The sequence below is a fragment of the Stegodyphus dumicola genome, chromosome 6 (genome assembly GCF_044657685.1).
Source record: "Stegodyphus dumicola isolate Sdum_Otavi_A_Nest chromosome 6, ASM4465768v1".
In the NCBI taxonomy this organism is placed as follows: Eukaryota; Metazoa; Arthropoda; class Arachnida; order Araneae; family Eresidae; genus Stegodyphus; species Stegodyphus dumicola.
Genome location: NC_140773.1, coordinates 7,441,166 through 7,463,214, shown reverse-complemented (window position 1 = coordinate 7,463,214; position 22,049 = coordinate 7,441,166). Strand labels below are relative to the sequence as shown.

General features: G+C 33.2%; 1 protein-coding gene and 1 long non-coding RNA gene across 3 annotated transcripts in view; one reads left to right on the top strand and one right to left on the bottom strand.

Moving 5' to 3' along the window:
* Positions 1-22,049, bottom strand: part of LOC118196451 (uncharacterized) — an 83,529-nt gene that overhangs the window by 10,952 nt on the left and 50,528 nt on the right. The gene's annotated exons all lie outside the window — the stretch shown is intronic.
* Positions 1,739-22,049, top strand: part of LOC118196449 (E3 SUMO-protein ligase PIAS4-like) — a 66,679-nt gene continuing 46,368 nt past the window's right edge. For both annotated transcript variants that reach the window (XR_015041568.1, XM_035367906.2), the window contains exons 1-3: positions 1,739-6,403; positions 6,565-6,737; positions 18,536-18,708. Coding sequence is in view for 1 of the 2 variants with exons in the window: in XM_035367906.2 (XP_035223797.1) it covers positions 6,389-6,403; positions 6,565-6,737; positions 18,536-18,708 (361 nt within the window). In the remaining variant the exon portion in view is untranslated. The remainder of the gene's footprint in view (positions 6,404-6,564; positions 6,738-18,535; positions 18,709-22,049) is intronic.

The following is a 22,049-nucleotide window of genomic DNA, read 5'->3' as shown; positions in this document are numbered from 1 at the left end:
TAAAAAGAACATATTCTTGAATTTTTTATGTTGGAATAAACATCCCCTTTTGCAGCGGACACACTTGGAAAACCCGAATCCCCGATGTGATTCCTCGAATTTTAGTCTTCTTTCTGCACAACATTACAATACAGTTTGCCATTTCCGACATTCTATAATGAGAGTTTGAACTGACTGGCAGAAATCATTTCAAGTTATGGAGGCAACAAATGTAAACAAACGTTCAGCACTAATGACTGTCACCACGCGGCCTAATTTTCTACTTAAACTACGCATCACTCTCGGGCCACTCTAGCCTAATATGGACCATGGGGAAAAGAAAATTGTACTAAAAATTAGCTGTCTTTTCCACCACTACATGGCGCTTTTCATACAGTAGTTTCAAGTAGAAAAGCAAATTAGACTTGCAGAACGTTTAAAAGTCCTACGTCGAAAAAATGGTTTGAGAAAGTTGATGAGGCATTTGGGCATGCTGGCTGAAAGAATGTGGTAACAGACTTCAAATGATAGTGAGAAAGAAGTCACTGGTGCTGTGATTGACATTGTGTCCTCTCTCTGATATTCTTCGAAAAGTGCTCGAGCGATTTCGCATGATTTATCTACCCTTGGTCTACAGTACAAAAGGTTCTGTGATCCATTTTAAAATAATAGCCTTATAAGATGCAAAAGCTGCACCCTCAGGCCCGACATCCACGCATTTATTTTACTTAATCGGTTTTTGATTTTGTTATCAGTTAATACTGCATGGCATTGGAATATTTGCAAATATAAAGTGCATTTTGCTTTAGACAGAGCAATGAATACTCAGAACTGTCGCAAATGAAGTACTGCGAATTCCAATGTTGTGCATGAACATTCTGATTATCTGACTGTGTGGTATGATTTTGCTGCTGACTTGAGCAGAGAATTCCTCAAAGTTCTGAAGATGTACTGTCTCAAGTGCCCGCTACTGCGAAATTCTGCAGCATCAAGTCATTCCTGCTTTACAAGAATGAGAATGTTTGGAGACTACAGTCTTCGTGTAAAATGGTGCAGCACCCCATATTGTCCTATAATAGAAGGAACTACTTATACTTCCTTTGGAGAAGGTTGGGTATTCCTCATTCTCTTTATCAATCCCTATAATTTATGGTTGTGGGGATTCCTAAAAAGATCATTTCTACATAACACACCATATTGCTGAAATTCCTCATGAAATCCTTGGTGGTACTGTTGAATATTTTATAATGCGCTTTGAATATGTGATTGACGCAAGTGGAATGGACATTGAACAAGTGATGTGATCAAATAAAATTTTTAATTTCCAGTTTGTGTGTCTTGCTTTTTATGCGTTACCTTTTCATTTGGTAGTCGAAATTTGAGCTATTATTTTTATTGCAATTTTCTTTTTCCTGATAAAGAATATACCAAATTTCAATGCGATACGTCAAACAGAATGGGCTCTATGGACTATTTTACGAATTATAATATATATATTTACCATAAATATTCAATGTACGTATATATACCGTAATTTAACATATATATTTGCTGGATTTGTTCTATAAGTGTAATTATTTTCCCTTGTTGTTTAATGGGAAAATTAATTCTTGTATTATGAAACATACGGTGTGTAAGAGCTTTATAAGGGTCGAGGAACAAATTGATACATTTCGCTGCATCCGAAGACTTTTACTGTACTTCATTCTGATGCCAGCCCAAACAGTGACCGAGTCATTAGAATCAGTGGCTAAGACCGCTGAATACTAGTAGTCCGACCAGCTTTCGATCCCAGATGAATGGGCCGTGTGCTTTGCTATATTCCAATAAGCGAACCTAACCAATCTGATGCCTTATGTCTAAAGTGTTGTGGATTATTTTATCCTTCCACCTACAGTATATAAAATGCAGTGTACCAAAATTATTTGAGCTTTCTCTAGATTGTATTTTGAATTGTTAATTTTCAGTGAATTTCTGTTCACTTATGAAGAAGGCCACCCCTTGGGAGTCTGTAAGTTGTGCCCTGAAAAAGCTGATGTAATTATTTTTCCTCTAAAATTCAGTCAATAAAATAGCAAATTTTGCTTTCTGAAAGAGAAAAAATGAAAAGCATGAAGTCGTACACTATACGCTCAAAGATGTATCCACATGGACGAATTTGAATATTGTATTGTTAATACAATACAATATTGTTTTATTAATTTACCAGAATATGAACTTAGAAATTTTATCAGCGAAGATTACAGAAATATCTCGTCAAGTTAGAAAGCTTTTTAGGAAAGATAATGGATCGATACTGAATTCCATACTCTCTCTAATTTTAAATGTTGAAAGATTTTAGCTGCTTCCTGCATCGAGTTATATACTTAGAGGAGAAGAAAGTTAAAAGATCCCTTATTAATGCTAAAAATAATAAACAAATAATAATAATAATAATAAGATTTTCTTGTCCATTTTGTCACCAATTCAACCCACGATTTCAAATAATAGATTAGACAGTATGATCAATGTATTAAAAATGGACTTGATTTTCCATCACATCGAGAAGTTTGAAGGAGTGAATAGTATTTCTGCTAACGTTTAAGATTTCGAAAAGAAGTTTCCCCGTGATGTATTTAGAAAAGTAGACGTGTGAATGTGAAAAACGTGTTTCTGTTCATGCGCAGCATACATCTGAATTTCCTGTCTTTGAGTGAGGGAGGATTTTATTTCCATATAAAATATATAAGGAGGCTTCTAAGTTCTTTGTCAAAGCATAGCGGTGTTGCTTTTTATGGTGCATACTGTTTGCATCGGTTTTCGAAGCAAAATATTTTGTTTTCTCGTACAAAAATGTAATCTTCAGAAGTCACAGACCTTCAGAAGAAGATGAACGGCTGCGGTTTAAAAAGTATGAATTCCAATTCGAAGTACCTTTTGACAAATATTTGATTATTTGAACATGACAAAAACATCTGCCTAAGAGGTTATCTGCCTAATAGCTTCATGGAGAACTCTCTGAGAGAAACCGTCTCGTATTCACGTTACACGTGGGAAAAACCAACCATGTAACCACAAATCAACCAATATTCGGTGTGAACTATCGGTATCCAGCTTTCTTAACCACTCCACCACTGGTTTTGTCATGTACTCGGATTTTGAATTATTCGTCATTAAGGTTAACATATGTACGAACGATCCAGATACTTCTCATTCAACAATTGAATCTCTCCATATTCGATATAGTTATTGCTATGTTGTTATAGGTCCTGATGGAATAACATTCAAAGCGCTGTAATTTACAGTTGAGTCGATATTGACGATGACTTCCTTCAAGACTTGTTTAAAGAACAGCATTTAATAAATGATAGTTTAAGTAATAAAAGATCAAGGGAAATATCTTTCGAAGAAGAAGCTCTTTATCAGCAAGGTAAAGTTTGCCACATTTGGTAGGAAGACATTAGACAAAGAATGTATTCAAGATTATGATTATATTGTGGGGAAGTATTGTAGAGTAGATCATGGAAGATGTAATATAGATTTTAAACTCTTGAAAAGAATTCTTATTTTCCTTGAATTAAAATATTATGACTGTCATTCGATTATACAAGGAACTTGGTAAAATAAAGTATAAAAAATCGAATTGCATCATACAAAATATGGAGCAATACATGATAGTTTTGGTGGTACTTCGATGATAGTTTTGGTGGTACATGATAGTACTTCGAATTTTGGATTTTTTACAGGTTAGGCCCACCTGATTGAAATATTTGACTGAAAATCTTCATATCATGAAAGCTCGCGACAATTCGAAAATAAGTCTTTCATTGCGAAAAGGTATTTATTCATTCAAATAGTTCCGTCGATTGAAGTAAAAAATTTAAGAAGGAAAAACTATTCCACTGTGATGCATTTCTTAACGATTTAAAAACGAAGTTCTTTCAAAAGATAATCATGATTTTGCTCAAATTGTGCAAGAAATGTTTAACATTCAAAATTACGAAGATCAACATGATTTACATTTTATAACGGATATACTGGTACTTGCTTGTGTTTTCGAAAGTTTAGAAAATTTCGTTTAAATTGTTATGGGATCGACCCTTGTCGTTGGTCAGGATTAGGTTAGCAAGCTCGCTTAAGGAATTCCGAAAATTAAAGAAATCCAGATATGCCTTTACTTTCCAGATACTGGTCCAGATATGCCTTTACTTACTGGTTCAGATATGCTTTTACTTATTGGTTCAGATATGCCTTTACTTTCCGCAAAATCTTTGCGCAGTTTGGGTAAGTACTGTTAAATAATCATAGCAAAAATTAAAGCCAATAATAAATATTTAAAGAATTGGGATTCGAAGATTGACAGCACATTAGTCTACTCAGATGCGAATAATTTATATGCTTGAGCCATCGTTCAGCCGCATGCAGCAGCTTTCCGTTCAGCTTGCTTATTTTAGATGGCTGTCTGAAGAAGATATAAAATTATTGCAAACTGATGGTATTGAGGGCAATGGAGAATATCTATTGAAGTTGGTTTAGAATACCCACAAGATCTTTACAATCTCTATAGTGATTATCCCTAGCACCTGAATAGCTTTAAATCAACCCTGAAATATGCTCACCTCATTATCAAAAGCTGCTAGATATACAGTATCATGTAATTCCAGGTACTGTCAAGAAATTTTTCTTAAAATACATTATAAGAAAGTCTATTAACTACATTCAAGAAACTTAATATGTTAAATTGCGAATATATGGACAAAAAGAAAAAGTTATCGAGTTATTGACTTCAAGCAAGGCACCTGGATGAAACCATATATAGAATTCAACACAGAACATGGGAAAATGGCTACAAGTGAATTTTTCAGCCTGAATGCACAATTTTTTGTTTAGAGAGATTATAGAAACATTTGGTTTATTTCACAGCAGGAAACGTGAGAAATACCTTCGCTGGGATTCGAACTCAGATCTCTCCAAGTGCTAGCCGGGCATGCTTCCATTTAAACTATGAAGGCATTCAGTAAAGAGAGAGAATATATGCTTTATATTCTTCCCCACTTAAAGGGCAATAGAGAGGCGGAGATCTATGGCCAAATCCTGATAGAGGTGAATTATCGTTCACCGCATTTTAGTTTGGACGCCACTGCAGAGTAGTTATATTTGTGTTGGAGCAGGAAACATGTGCAATGCGCTCATTCTATTTGAGCTCTGGACCTCCGAAATGCTAGCGGTACCTTCCAATTACACCACGAAGGCACAGAGCAAAGAAGGAGAAAATATCTTTTAAAACAATAGAAATTTGATAAACTGTATGATATACATCTAGCGAATAACGAAAAAATATCATCCTTTAAAGCTGTTACAATTTTTATTTCCAACTTTCCTGCAATAAATATGAAGAAACAACGATGAAATTAAATCGGCCCATACACGTTTTATCTCTGCTCTCGTCGTTAGTAAAATACGATGTAAAACTTTGAAAAATTAAAATTTGTAAAAAAAAAAAGTTAAAGTATTAAATTTGTTTAGATAGGGTGGAAAGATGAAAAAAAGGTAACAATTAACACATTTTTTTAAAAGCATGAAGAATATGTATGTACTCGTATGTAGTATACATACGTTTATAATATATTTATTTGTTTACTACAAATTTGTCATAAGCTGAAATATAATGAGCTGTTAATTACTTTGAAAAGTTTTAAACTTCTAGCTGTTGTGCGTATAGAATATTATTTAGTTTTTCCATGAAAGCGTAATTTTACTGAAAACGTAAGTAAAAATTTCTAAAAAATTTTTCAATTTATTTTACAGTTTTAAACATATTATTTTTAGATTTTATATATGCGATGTGATTTGCCAATACATGTTTAATTATTACCATTAGCTCATAAAAATATTTAGATTCGAATAATGTTTTTCAGGGCAACAGTAAAAATGGTTTGTTTTTAAACTATTGAGGGTTCAAGTTTGATAAAGTAACTCCTTTATTACTTATATAGTTAATTGTTTTACTGTTTATTACCACTTCATTGCTTATTAATTCAAACTTGTTAAGCACATATTATTGTACTTAAAATATTGCAAAATGTTTCCTTCGGATTTTTAATTACACAAATTGCATTTGTTATTTGTCTTTAATAATTACTAAAGTGATCTATGAAAATAAAATATTCCGAAATGGGAGAAGCTATTAGCAACATCTGCTGCTTTCATAGTAATGGATTTCATAATGCAAACAAATACGTGCTTCATTAGTGACACCTAGCGGCAAAATTAATAAACTCGGCTGTTACGTCACTTCCGCAAATTCATGCTATGATTCTTTTAATTCCGTACATCTAAAGAGTGAGCAAATTTGGAATTAATTACTTTCTAATATACAAATACATGTACTAAATAGCGTGTGGAAATAAACTTCGGTTTAGATTTTTAAATGAATAATTTTGAGGTAAGTCCTTTTTTCATTTTATCTAAGGTTTTGCTTTTCTTCTCTTGTTCTTCGATTTTGCTGTTTTTTGATTTTCATGGCAATGTTATCGTTAATCTTATACCATAGGCAGATTCTATTTTATATTATATCTAAAGAAATTTCTCGAATTTCTGTTTCAGGCTCTTATCTTGGATTTTCGTGTAAGTGAGTTACGTGAACTTTTGCAAATTTTAGGTCTGAAGAAGTCAGGTTTAAAGAATGTTCTTCAAAAAAGAATACTTTCGTATTTAAGGAAACCATGTCCGTTAACTCAGCAGAAAGAACTGGAGCAAAAAATCCAAGAATTGTATTAGTAAGTAAATTGTTAAAAAAGGTACTATAATAATTTTTCATTGATAGTAAGGTTTAATTTTCTACCTGTATTAACCATGTGAAGTATCTTTTACACTTCGAAATATGTATATTATTTTTCATATAACATATAAAATCATATTTTGGCAAAATTGACTGATAAGAGGGGGGAAAATCTAAAAACAGCCGATAGTAAATGCAGGCACTGTGCGAAATATAAAATGTTTACTTTATAATTCATTCATATTTGTTTCTCATTGTTATACTGCAGTGCATAAAGTCCTTAATTTAACTTTAAAATTTATTCGATATATTATTAATTTTTATAAACTGAGCGATTTGGAAACAGTATGTTATCAGTGCTCAACAGAAGACCTTTAATTTGTCTCATTTGCCATGTTTAATAGAATATTTTTGATAATTTAATATACAGAATTGATGTAAATTGAAATATGTTTAATATAAAATATATCTAATTGTTAATTCTATTAATAGACCGAATTTTGTAGAATTCATATTCTAAAAAAGCACTGGCAGGCTTTAATTTTGTTCATAGCCAACTCGTAGCATTTATAAGGTTATTATTATTTAAACTAGCTAGTTGTGATTTACGCCTTCACTGTAAATTCTCCTTTCCGTTTCTTCACCAGAGTGCAAATCAGTTGGAAAGTATATAAGATGAGGTTTTTGGATAGTTAGAACGTATTTCTGCCTTTCGAGACCGTGTTATTAGGTTTTGCCAGCTAGATAGAAATTATTTGTCTCTGCATTATACCTGCTGTCATTTAAATTTACGCCGGCTTAAGTTTTGAGCCAACTTAATGTTAACTTGTGTACTATTTGACTACCGTAATTTAAATTTAGCTGTTACTTTAAGTTACATCGCTACAAATGATGGTTGACCACGTCATGCAGAAGAAGTGCGTTTATGTCCTGTTAAATAAAAAGGTTTTTTTAAGTTTTTACAAGACTCTATTGTTCATTTGAGACACAACGATAATTCGCTTTACGTCTGCTAGCACTTTGTTACTAGTTTATGCTCATAAGTCAAATATTGTACTTTTTTGGTAATTCTAGTCTAATGATATTTTTAATTCTTTGTACGAAGTAAAGGGAGTATTGTAATCACGAAAAATTCCGAGTCTCATATTTCAACGAAAATATCCATTTTGCCCGCTATCGAATGCAATTTAACTACGTGTTTGCGTGACATCTGTACGTAAGTCAGAAGAGATTTTTTTCCTGACGTCTGTACTTGTATGTATGTATGTATCTAGCATAACTCAAAGCCGAGTCATTTAAATTTTGTAATGGGACTGCTGTAACATGTAAATGTGCTCCTCACTTTTTGGTCGCAATCGGCCACACCAAAAGTATACAAATATATGTATATATATATCCACTGTGTTACTCGGCTTGATGAGCTCCGTTTCTTTATTCTTATATGTGTGTAAATTGTGCATTTTTTTGCTTTAAAAATGATTAAATTATGTTGTTCTTATCATCCGATTAAGGTTTTTATGGCTTTAGTTAGCTTGCATGTTGTAGTTGTAGAGTTATCAACAATTTAAAAGTTATTTAAGTGTGGCTGAGCCTAATTTGTTTATCATAGCAGACATATTTATTTACATTTGAAACTTAGCAGAATAGCGGATTTGTTGCCAATCTAAAGAAACTAAGCTTTGCAACAACAAAGTAACGTCTTTTATTATTGCGAATTAAATTATGCTTAATTCATTCTGGAATTATCACTTAAATTATTTAATTATCCCATATGTTGACTCAGCATAGCGTCCACAACAAATTAAGGCAGTTTCAACAAATTAAGGCCTTCAGTGTCTTTTTTCCGAGTAAGACCAAAAGTAAACTTTCACTTTTGTGCACCGAAAAATCTGCCTTCTTTAAGTTTAATTACATTTTTTTTTTTACTTGTTTTAACTGTACTTGGTGTTTTATGTTTTTTCACATCTTTCAATATTTAATGAAAATATTTTGAATTTTTATGTATTTTTGCCTTGCTGCGAAGTGAGAATTGATTTAATTAGTAGCGCATGCGCATTAGGTAAGCGGCGCTGAATCATCTGTGAAAACTGTTTTTTTTTTTATTTGTTTAATTTCTTTTATACATCGTTTTAGATTTATAGTATGTGAATAGAACATGTGGTAATTCTTCAGATGATATCTTTTTTGTACACTCTGAGTTATAAATGAGTGATATGTAACGCTGTTAAGTGAACCTAGCCTCAAAGTGTGGCTGTGGTAAATAAATATAGTAAACTTTAATGAGTGCATTTATTCTATTGTGTTTTATGTGTTATCGACGAAGTAGATTTAATTCAAAATTTGTTAACTGTTAATTTAATATGTTTAAATGAAATGCAGGAAAATTGCATATAATTTAATATTCCGTACAAGGAAGTCGCGTGTTGTACATATCAGACTTTTTTTTACCATAGTAACCATATTTGTTGACATTTGTAGCAGCAGAATATTGAATTCAGTTTCTGCACCTTCAGTGTCTTTTTGCCGAGTGGGACCAAAATTAAACTTTCATTTTTGTGCACCGAAAAATCTGCCTTTTTGCTTGCTTGCCGAATTGCTTATTTTTGCATAGAAACTCTAATTTTAATTTTTTTTACTGTTTTAACTGTATTTGCTGTTTTATTTATTATATTTTTTCTGTATTTTTCAATTTTTAATAAGGGTTTATGGTATTTTGAGGTTTTATGTATTTTTGCCTTGCCGCGAACTGAGAACGGAATTACACTCATGTCCATAAATTAAGGATAATTTGGAATCACGCGGAAATCGAACTCTAAAATAAATATATCACCTGTAAAATAACTACACACATCTTCAAGAATCATATGCAAATTTCAGTAAGTAACCAGATGACACCGATGGTACGTCACAATGACGAGAGTGTAAGAAAGTGATATATATAAGGAATACAGGCAAAGAAGTAAAATTGTTTGCAGGCACTTTATAAGCATTTCAGTGCAATAACCGAATAGTTATGACACAAAAGACGCATTTGGATGATTTTTTACGTGGTAGAATTATCGGCCGTCTGGAATGTGGGCGTATCCAACTGGAAGTATCAGACGAACTTGGAATTGCCCAGAGTGTCATCTCCAGGCTTTGGCAACGATTGCAAGATGATGGTAATGTGAGTAGACGTTACAGCACAGGTCGCCCCAGAGTTAGAACGCCGAATGAGGACCGGTATTTGGCCGTTACTGCCAAAAGAAACAGGCGGAGCACAGCCTCAGACCTGTCTCCTCAGCTCTCTTCAGCCACTGGTACGACAATTTCAAGGCAGACCGTGTACAGACGCTTAAGGCAGATTGGTCTATATGCTCGTAGACCTGTCAGATGCGTTCCACTTACTGCAACTCACTGTCGCCTGCGGTTAGCCTGGAGTAGAGAGCATGCATTGTGGACACTGCAACAGTGGGCTTGTGTGATGTTTTACGATGAGTCCAGGTTTAGCTTGCAGTGTGATTCTCGCCAGACTTTCATATGGAGAGCTGCAGGTACCCGTTACCACCAAGAAAACATCACTGAACGACAGCGTTACGGTGGTGCAGCAGTGCTCGTTTGGGGTGGAAGTATTCTGGGTTCCAGAACTGACCTGCATGTTCAAATTGGAACCATGACAAGCCAAATCTATCGGAACGTCATTCTGGAACAACATGTACGTTTGTTTTGGGGCGCCATGGGCGCACAATTTGTGTTTATGGATGACAACGTCCGTCCTCACCGTGCAAACATCGTAAGCGAATGCCTTCAATCGGAGGATATCACCCGTATGGTCTGGCCAGCATTCTCACCGGACTTGAATCCAGTAGAGCACGTGTGGAACATGCTTGGCCGACGAGTTGCAGCCCGTCAACCTCCTCGTACATGTCTACCGGAACTTCGGAGAGCATTGCTTTTTGAGTGGTGTAATATCCCCCAAGATCAGATCGATAATTTGATACTCAGCATGCCTAGGCGTTGTACGGACTGTATTGCATCGTCTGTGAGACATACAATGTATTAACAATCATACCAACCATGTAATATTGTTTTTTTTTTTTTTTTTTTTTTTTTTTTTTTTTTTTTTTAATTTGCTCCAGGGAGAAAAGATCGCTAATTTTTTTAATAATGTCAAACATATAGCATCTTTTTTTGCTCTTTACCTTTTGTTTAATAAATAAGCTTTACAAATAAGTCAAATTTGTTTTGCTTCTAACTCTTCCTTTGCCTGATTTTGCATTATCCTTAATTTATGGACATGAGTGTAATTGAATGAGAAATGTATCTCTAATGAAATTCGAGAAGTAAGTTTAAATGAAATGCAGCAAAATGTGCGTATAATTTAATATTCTGCGCAAGGAAGTCATGTGGTGCACACACATCAGATTTTTTTTAATTGTTTTTACTGTATTTGGTGTGGTGCTACTTTGATAGACGGTTGCACGGATTTTTGGCGATTTACTTTGGCGTAATTGTTGGCGCGGTTTTAACAATCAGCCATCTTGAAAAACGCTGTTTTTACGTTTTTGCCCATAGTAAAGTATTCGAAACTTTATAAAAAGAAAATATTGTTAAAAATAATAGATTATTTTTTTGTTGAAAACGATGTTTTTTAAGATCGCACAAAATGTAAATAAATACATTTACTACGAGTATAAAATACTAAAGGTTAAATTATTACTTTCATATAGCAATGAAATGGAATAAAAACACCGCTATAAAAACATTGCGCCAACGTTTAATTGGATTAAAATATTACTTAAACTGAATGTCGAATTAAAAACTATCATACCAACGTAAACCATCATACCAACGTTTAAAAGTATTAAAATTGTACTTAAATTCAAATGCTTTAAAATAAGTAAATAAGAACGCTTCGTACAGTATAGCTAAAATGACAGCAATTAGAAGTTTACTGCCGGTAAAAATGGAGGAATGTCTAATACTTTTGTTATTTTTACAGCGGTTATTTCTACCACAGTGATCACAATATCATATACGGCCGTCTTCAGAATCGGCTCTTTTAATGATCTTCATCTGTGGTCCACATTTCTCGCACTTCATTGAAGAAGCAATTAGCGATGGTTATTCAAATTTAAAATAAATTTCCTAAGACCCTTGTAACAATTTATAAATAAATCTTTGATTAGGAAAGCCAGGTTGGCGAAAATAAGGTCTCAAAGGACAATTTTTTGATTCCGATACCAATAATTCTTGGTACATTAATCTTTGAAAGGGACATATCCGTTCCCTATGAAATCTAAGGAATTCGGAAGAGATGAATAATAAAATTTTAAAATGACGCGGTAATGCACAAATATTCAGTAACCAATCAGGGAGCTGATTACATCACGCCTAGAATTAAAATTATTTAAATAATCATACATAATAAAATCATTTTAAAAAAGAAATGCAAAATTAAATTGTATTTTAATATTTAACAGCCATAAATAATGTTTAAAACATTAGATTAAATTTATAGATATTAAAACCAATTACTTTTAAAGCAAGGTGACGTCATTGATTATATCATCCACAACATAAAATTATATAAAATACCATAAACAATAAAATTTTTACTTCAAGTAAAAACGCAAAATTAAATTGATTTTTAATATTTAGAAGCCATAAATAATATATAAAACACGGAATTTATGCATAATAAAACGCGTTTTTTTTTTAAATAAAATGACAGCAAAGTATCGGTTACCATAAATAAGTTGTCCAGCAATGGGTTTACTATAAGTCGCATTGCTCGCCAAAAAAAAAAAAAAAAATCGCCAAAATCCGTGCAATCGTCTACCAAAGTAGCAACTTTGGTGTTTATGTTTCTCTATATTTTTCAATTTTGAATGAAGATATTTTGAGGTTTTATATAATTTTGCCTTCCCAGAAAGTAAGAACTGAATTAATTGAATGAGAAATGTATCTTTTAATGAATTTCGAGGAAATAACTTTAAATCAAATGCAGCAAAAAATCCGTATAATTTATATTCCGTATAAGGAAGTCTTGAGGTGTCATCAGATTTTTTTTTTTTTTTTCGTATGAATATTAGGAAAGTGTATTTAGTACTCGAAAACTTATAAATTACTTGTGTGACTATGCTTTTGGCATATAACCGTAACAAAATTTTAAATTAAGGAATGTTACGCCTTTGTAAATCACAACAGAGTATCTCTTAATGATATTTAAAGGGAAAAAATCCACCTTAAATTATTATAACTTATTTGTCTTTCCAGTGGCTTTTCTGGATCAGCAATGAAGCAACTTTTGTCCGCATTGAGGTTTTAGTAGAATCCCGAGCGGGGGGGGGGGACAGAAAAATTGGATTTGTTCTGTCTACTTTTTGTAAACAAAAGTAGGGACACTATTCTAGATATGTTATTAGTTGTTGTACGGATGTTGCTAAACATGTTAGTAATGTGAACATTTAAAATGCAGCTAATATGATAGTGAACGCTTATATCTTTTATTTAGTTTTTGATCAGATACGTTTAATGAAAAAAAAATTGTTCATTGCATTCATTTGAAATTTGACATCTTCTTTTCTTATGGAATACTTTCTCTCATCGTGAAGTGGTCTGTAATCAAATTCTCACCTGCCTCTTACAATACATGCCTTATATTAATTTAATGGATATTCTAGATTGTCTAATATTTTTAGTGCAAAACGGATGATTAAACTGATTACATTTTCAAAATAAATTGATTATAGTTTCCTTAATTTAAGAATCGCTTTTCGCAGCTGCAAGTGAAAGATAAATTAAAGATCTTATGTTTTGAGTGGTAGCAATACTTGCCAAGGGTTTCTGCTAGATTCGTTTCGTTCATATCATTCGTCAATTTTGCCAGGACATGTTTTTATATGCAATCAAAACAATACGCTTCCTTCAACATGAGAAGGGAAAGGAAAGGTTCTATTAGAATGTGTCAAAAATTGATATCAAGCTTTGATTCGAACAAACAGATAGAGAGAGAGAGAAGCTAGAAAAATTCATGTAAAAAAACTAGATTAATTGTAATTTTAAAATACATTTTCCTCATACTTTTTCCCCTTGCCCTTTATTATACTGATCTTTAACAAAAATTTTGACTTCAGAAGAAATTTGCAGTATTAAAAAATTATAGTTTATGTAAATTTAGTTTGTTAGAGCATGACTATTTTTGTTAAAGCATCACCATTTTCAGACCCAATAAAAAATTAAATTTCTGGAAGGGGGGTTCAAGTTAATTTGAGATTAAATTCTTTTTGCATAGTAAATTCACTATTTAAATGTCATTTAACTAATTGAATTAATCGTGAAAAAGATATTTCTGTCTGATTCATAGACTTAAATATAGAACTAATACCTAATTTGTAGTTTTCATTTAGCTCGAAACAATGATAATTTGAATTTTACAATAATAAGGATAAAAATATGCAAACCGAGCTATCAAACTTTGCGGAAATTAAGGGTTTTGATCGAAGTTACCATTCATTCAACCATTTAGTTCCACTTCTTATTCATCATTTTATGAATATAAAAATCTTTAACTGGTAAAGGCGGCACTGCACACTTCTGAAGAGTTCACTGAACGAAATCTCTCGCAATATTAAGGCGCTACTGACATCCTGTTTCCATGTCCTAATTCCTTATGAACTCTTAAAACAATGCATTGTTTTGAGACATGGCTGGAATCTCGCCTGTCAGTTCTACCTCGGAGTTTTTTGAAATTTTGATATCTTTTTATACCTTTTGACTCTAGCAAATTTCAGTCGGTTGTACTTCAAAGCGCAGCTGCTATTAGACTATTTTATTCAAATACACACAAAGAAAATCGAAATGCTTGGCACTTTTCGTCTCACCTGCAGCAACTTGGATATATCCCTAAATATTCGTAGTATGCAGTTTATAACTGGTAAACAATGGCTCCTATTCTGAAAGGTTCAATGAAATCTCGTTTAGATGATTGTTGAATTAGAATAAGAGCTAAATGTTAAACTAATTATATAAATATCTTTACTATCAATGTGAATTTTAAAATATAGTTATTTTACTACTTATAACGTATATATTATTTATTTAGTGCGTTTTATTGTGTATTTGTTGTTAATCAAATTATTATCACTTATTGTGCTTTAAGTGTTGATTTCGTGTACATTCCCGATAGATTTTTTAGCTGTGAAATGATTGACAATTCATTTGTGAAGATTGCTCAGTACAATCTGTAATGTGGGTAAAAATCCTCCTATCGGGCTTTTGGCATTATTGAAATTTTGGTGACATTTGAAGGTTTGTAGCTTACATGGTAACATTTTCGAAATTTCTGAAAAAGTGAAGGAGTTAGTTAGTCCAATTGTTCAGCTCAGAGTTGTGTGGTTGTACTGAGCTTTTGCTCGGTGAGCATTGCTTTGTAGCTTGCTTTGTACTTACTTTGTAACTTACTTTTTAAGTGATATTAGTGATCTGCGACATTTCTCTATCAAGGAGAATTTGCCTTATCTTTGCTTTCTCCCTAAGCTATCTATAGCTGTTTACCTTGGCGTATGAGCTATTGTTTATTTCAACAGAATTTCGTTTTTTTCTCTATTCACTTGGTGATTCTCTATTCACTTTTCTCTATTCAGTTTTTTTTTTTTTTTTTTTTTTTGACCAGTAAAAACTTAAGAGGAAAATAGAAATTCTATAATAACAACGGATTCTATTACCTGCTTCAAAATACTGAGTATTTCCACAGTAAAAGGACTTTTGATTGATGCTAATATGAAGATTTTAATTTTCGGGAGAAGAGGGGCGAAGGGAAAGGGAAGGTAGTTTCGAATTTATTATTATGGTAACAATAGCTTGAGATTTGCTTATTTTTAAATTCAGTAATGTCTCGCATATTCGACTCTTGATTACTCGACATTCCGTATAACACGATGATCACCTAACGACGAATGCAAGACGCTTCGGATAACAGAGAAGTCTGATCTGAAAAAGCAATGACTATACGAGAAGACAGGCTTCGCATGAATACAACACGACATTCACGTAGCACTCTTTACAATGCAGGAAGATGTAGCCTCGAAGTTATTCAACACAGTGTCAGTTCAATGGTAGCTTGCTGCGATCTCTGCAGTGGACTCTTCTTTCCAAGAGAAGGGAACACGGAAGATACGTGCACTGCTGTCATAATGGGAAAGTTTTAGAAGCTGAAAGAATATATCCAGAAGAATAGCGTAATTTAATGAATGGGAACGACCAATTTTCCCATGATGTTTTTGCTAATATGACGTGCTTATAACTGTCTTTTTAGTTTTGCTTCTTTGGGTGCCAATATAAAAATACCTACACCTTCAGGTCCTTTTTGTTTTTGAATTAATGATGCCATATATCATCGAGCAAACAACCTTCATCCACCTCCACCTGATCAAGAATAATATGCCCAGCTGGATATTTTAGATTCGGATCAAGTCCTCAGGCAAAGAATGAATATACTTGGAAAAGTTGCTCTGAGTGCTGAACTGTTTACACAATTGGATGCAGTTTTAAGGAATGTAATTCCATATGCAAAAGCCTACAAGATGCTGTAAAATTTGAAGAAGGAACTCTATGAAAGCAAGGTGCTGAAACTGCTGCTGCTACCCGTATGTACATTAAGGGCAAAAGTGTTGTTACAGGTAAGCACAGGACGTTACAACGTTCCAAAAGAAAATTAAGTTGCAGTTGTTTTCAAGCGTGCAGATGGCAGTGCTCCATCAAACAGAAACATGCAAGAGGTGTTGGTCTCATTAATATCAGTACTTTAAATCCTAACTTTGAACCGCTGACATGCGTATTTTCTTTCCTCATGATGATCAAGGATTCATAGTTGGACAGCAGTACACAGAGTAGCAGTTTTATAGTCACAGAGTGTCTGTATGAAAACATTGGTACAACCTTATTTTGTATGGCCGAAAATCGTTAATCAAGCCAAAATAAAGCTGAAACAATTCATATTGAAATATTTTTCTACATTTTCTTTTCAGATATGCATAGAACTTACAAATTTTGCTTTGCCCGCAGCCCGTTTATCTGGCAAGCTTGCCCGTTAGTCTTAAATAAGTCTCTTTATTTAATAAAAATAAGTCTGTTTTATTTTTATAGCTTTCGCCCCCTCCCGAAAATATCCAACATTGTATACCTAACAGAAATCAATGGGTCTTGACCAGGCCCAGAGGTACATTGAAAGCAAAGGGCGGCAAAACGCCGTCTCAATTGGGATCCTGGGGCTTTTCAACATCCAAAGAGCACCAATTACCCGTCCTGTCCAATTTATCTCGTTTAGGCGGAGTATGAGCGTGCACGTTGGGACCCGAAAGATGGTGAACTAGGCCCGAGCAGGACGAGGCCATAGGACATTCTGGTGGAGGTCCGTAGCAGTCCTGACTTGTAAATCCGTAACAGAAATGAAATCCTGCGTGCAGCCCATCATAGCATATAAAACTCAGCCGCCTTATAAATGAAATAAGTTCGAAAAGGACGTGATCATATTAAGCTGTACACGCTGTAAATGTGTGATGCTCATATCTTTTGAAATCATTCGTTCGAAAATTTTTCCCAGGTGTTCGAACAGTGGTAGCGATAAGGGGAGAAAAGCGTGTCTGTGTGTGATGGGGGAATCTTTGAAGAAGTAATAAATTCTGCAAAGAGGTTGGGTTGTATTAAATGCAAGTGTGCACAAGAATATTACACAAGGGTTTCGAGAAAAGGGAGACAGGATAAGAATGCCTTTCCGATCCGAATGATTTTACGAAATTAGGAGTCAGATGTTTCCTCTTTCTGTAGTCATTTGAAGATGTGATTTTGAAGTGAACATCGAAGTCTTTAGTAAATCGCATTTGCTTTAGTTGAAATACAATTAATCTAGTGTTCCTTTTAATATTAAATGTGGCTCCTGCCAATCGAAACAGTACAGGGCTGGTTTCAAATACAACTTATTTAGTTTGCGAAAGTAAATGGAAGTCATGCTGCAGCAAGGTGTTTGGTTTTGGTAAAAAAAAAAAGGGAACGAATAATTATTATTTATTTATGGATCAGTGTAACGAAGATGAAATGAAATTCGATGATGTATCTGAAGATATAATGGGAGACAAACATGTAGAACTTTTTATGCTATTCGATAAGGAAAATTTTTAAGTTCACAAGGTATGTCAATTCTTTTAAATAAACAGCATTTAGGTACATGTAAAAATCTAATTTTTTCTTTATTTTTAATCAATCATTTTTATTTTATTTATTATCATTATTAATGTAAATTTTGATTCCTTTAAAGTCATAAATGCTCCATTATTTCATAAACCACTATTTTATACTTTAAATTTTATAATCTTTAAATGTCATCTTATTAAATGTAAACCGATGGTCTAATATCGCCAAAATCTCGATGAATCTAGACTGTATATCGAAAAATAAAATGACTAAAAATGCAAACTTTATAGATGACAGTGAAGAGCGTCTTTATTTTTTCTTTCCGCGTTTGCTGGGGTAAACGAAAAACGGAACTAAATAAAACTTAGCAGTTAAGGCAGCAATATTGTAAATTCTCCTAAAGAGAATGAAACAAAAACATATATAAATATGGCATTTTTATTACAGATTTGATATCTTTTCATTGAATAAAAACTAGCACGAAATATTTTTGTTATGTTGTCGCCGTGATATCGGTATCATGTTATGTAAATTTAAAATTTTTAAGTACATTATATAAATGTTGTGTATAAATTGATTTTGCAAGTTTCTGAGATTATTTAAAACATTCTTTCTTTCATACAGTCAAAGCAAATTGCCGCCGGATATATTACGGGCTAAGAAAACGAATCCAGAATGTTCTTCTGTACCTCCTGCTATGACAACCCCCGACCCAATTATTACTGCTATCGCTACAGTGGATATCAACTCAGTCTTTTTCAAAACTGTTGAATATATTTTATTACCTCAAGCTATCGGTAAGTAACGTCTAAAAAAATTGAGCTGTGCAGAATTTGCTTAAATACTTAAATAAGTGTTACGTCAATGAAATTCTGATATGAACACTTGGATAAACTTTTAATTAGTACATGCATTTAACTCAAAAACTTTTCATATTTTATTTTTACATCTGAAACATTATACCATTAGTTCCAGGTCTATATGTATAAAGGATCATGTACAATTAATTCCTTTTCTATGTCAAATAAAATTGCAGTGAAAAAATGTAGATATTTATCATTTTTAACTGTTTTTATGTGATTGTCATTGGCTATTAAAATGTAATGGTAGCTGATATAAAAATCTTACGTTATTAGAAAATATTACAACTAAAATAAAAAGTTTAGTTTATTCCTCCCCTCCCCCACCCTAAAAAAACTCCTATATTTCCCGGCCGATTGACGAAATTCAGCTTTCATTCTTCATGTTTCGAAAGCGCGACTTAGGATATATAGATTTTTTATATGACATTGTTCTAATGTACGTATATTGACACAAAATTGAATTTTTTTAGAAATGGCATGCCATTTTTTTTCATACTTGTATTTTGATTCTACGACTCCAGTTATGCCTAAAACCAAAATTTTATTTATTTTCATAATTTTTTGATTTTATTCTTCGTTTTCTATAATATTATATTTTTCATCTTTGAAAATCATATGAATAGGTTCTCTCTATTTGAAATTTGTTTTAAACTGTGTATATAACAGCAATTATTATACATTTTATTAATTTTATTTGTATTACAGTTAACTGTTAGTTTATTAACCCCTTGGGTACGGATTTATTTGAGAAAATATTTGCTTGTGGAACGGATATAATTTTTGGTTGCGGTTCATCAATAGCTACTTCACTTTAGGAGTATAAATGTAACAAAATTTAGTATTTAGGTAATCCACTATATTTCTAATCTTTCTTATTCTGTCATCTTTATTTTCCTCTTCATTATCCGTAAAATGTAGAAAGCTTGAAATATCAAAAGCCTATCGCGTGCCATAGTGCTGGCAAAAATTGGAGTACTTATTGCATATCTTTTTGACCAATACATATGCATTTTTGGCTTCTTCATGTGCGACATCAAGATGCATAATGCAATATAAGCTTTCATTACTATAGTGTCCCAAAAATCTTCATTCAAGACTTCTTTCAAAACATCTAAAGACGTAGGATTACTACTTAGTCTATGCAGGCTCAAAGGATTAATTCCAGATATTTCAGAAAAACTTTTTATATCGGCTACATTTTCTTCTTCTTCCTAAATCCATTCCTCTGATACTGATTCACGTGAAGATTCACTATCGCTGCTCGATAGACGTCTTGTGCGTCTTCGAAACCTTGATTTTATATTACAATTGTCATCATTTTCTAGTTCAATATCGTCTTCGTCACCTTCGCTTTGTATTTCATTGTAATTGTCAATTTCAGGATCACTAAACAGTTCTTCTTTAGATTTCTCGAAGTCACTTTCGCTATCACTATCATAAAATATATTCCTTGTTTTTGACATAATGGGGCTGTGTATCGCAAATAATGTTCACCGAAATACTGTAATTGTCTCTTCTAGTATTATGACTGATACAAGCTACAATGAAATGAACAGAATTGTGCCTAACCTCGAATAACGATTTAGACATGTCATCCGCTCCTAGTGAAAACAACTGAATGTCGTCTCTCAGACGTCAAATGTACCCAAGAGTTTAATTTTTGGTTTGACGTCTTAGACACGTCAAGGGAAAAAAAAGTGAATGACGTGTCTTCAGACATCAAATGTACCCAAGGGGTTAATAAGCTTATTCCTCTGTAATAAATGTTTCGTACTTCATCTCTGGCTCCATGAAGACAGTCAAACGACGTATCTGATAGAATTCGTCTTAAAGTAACTCGATGACAAAGGAAGATTTATAGTAGATGTTTTCATTAGTTCGTCAGCCTAACAGTACACAATTTGTGAAAGAGCAGAAGCTTAACTTTGCAGCTTGCGGAGATCAAAGCTTAAAGTAAAATGTAAAATACTAAAATATGAGATTTACTAAACAAAGCGCACCTTTAGAGTTTGGCTTATGTCCTCAAGACATTAGCTTCGGCTAGCAAGCCTAAAGCCTTTTTAAGCATATTTAGACTCTTAGATGTTTTCAAGAACTCTTGTTCTTAAATTCATTAACTGCGTTCTTGTGAGAGGTGACGGAAATGGAAGTGACAGTAAAAGCAAATATAATAAGATGACTGACTGGTTAATATACCGGGTGATCAAAAAGTCAGTATAAATTTGAAAACTTAATAAATCACGGAATAATGTAGATAGAGAGGTAAAAATTGACACACATGCTTAGAATGACATGGGGTTTTATTAGAACAACAACAACAACAAAAAAAAAATAATAATAATAATACTGTTATCGGGCCTTTTTTTCTTCGAGGAAATGCGTGATTCTGGTTTTGTAACTGCTATGGTGACGTTTGAGAGGTACGCCGATATGTTAAAGAATCGCATCGTCCCCAGCCTGGCTGATAAACACCTGCTGGAACGTACGATTTTTATGTAGGATGGCGCTCCACCCCATATTGCTAGACGCGTGAAAGATCTCTTGCGCGCGTCGTTTGGTGATGATAGTGTGCTCAGCAGCCACTTTCGTCATGCTTGGCCTCCTAGGTCCCCAGACCTCAGTCCGTGCGATTATTGGCTTTGGCGTTACCTGAAGTCGCAAGTGTATCGTGATCGACCGACATCTCTAGGGATGCTGAAAGACAACATCCGATGCCAATGCCTCACCATAACTCAGGACATGCTTTACAGTGCTGTTCATAACATTATTCCTCGACTACAGCTATTGTTGAGGAATGATGGTGAACATATTGAGCATTTCCTGTAAGGAACATCATCTTTGCTTTATCTTAATTTGTTATGCTAATTATTGCTTTTCTGATCAGATAATTGCTTTTCAAATAAAACCCCATGTTATTCTCAGTATGTGTGTCAATTTTTACCTCTCTATCTACATTATTCCGTGATTTATTAAGTTTTCAAATTTATACTGATTTTTTGATCACACTGTATATAGCATTTAGCACCATTGAGCAGGCTTCCGACCTAAAATTATCTAAAAGATTATCAAGCGGAATAGTGCTTGATGAGTAGAAGTCTACTACCAGCTCCGCTACAGCCTCAGTTGGCCAAGCCAGATCAGACAGGCATTAATTTAACATAATCAAGTTACACAATTAGAGTCACAATCGAAGAATAACTACATTGTCATCTTTGCTTGAAGCAACTAAAAAAAAATTCAGATATTTTAAGCTTAATACAATAGGAAAATAAACA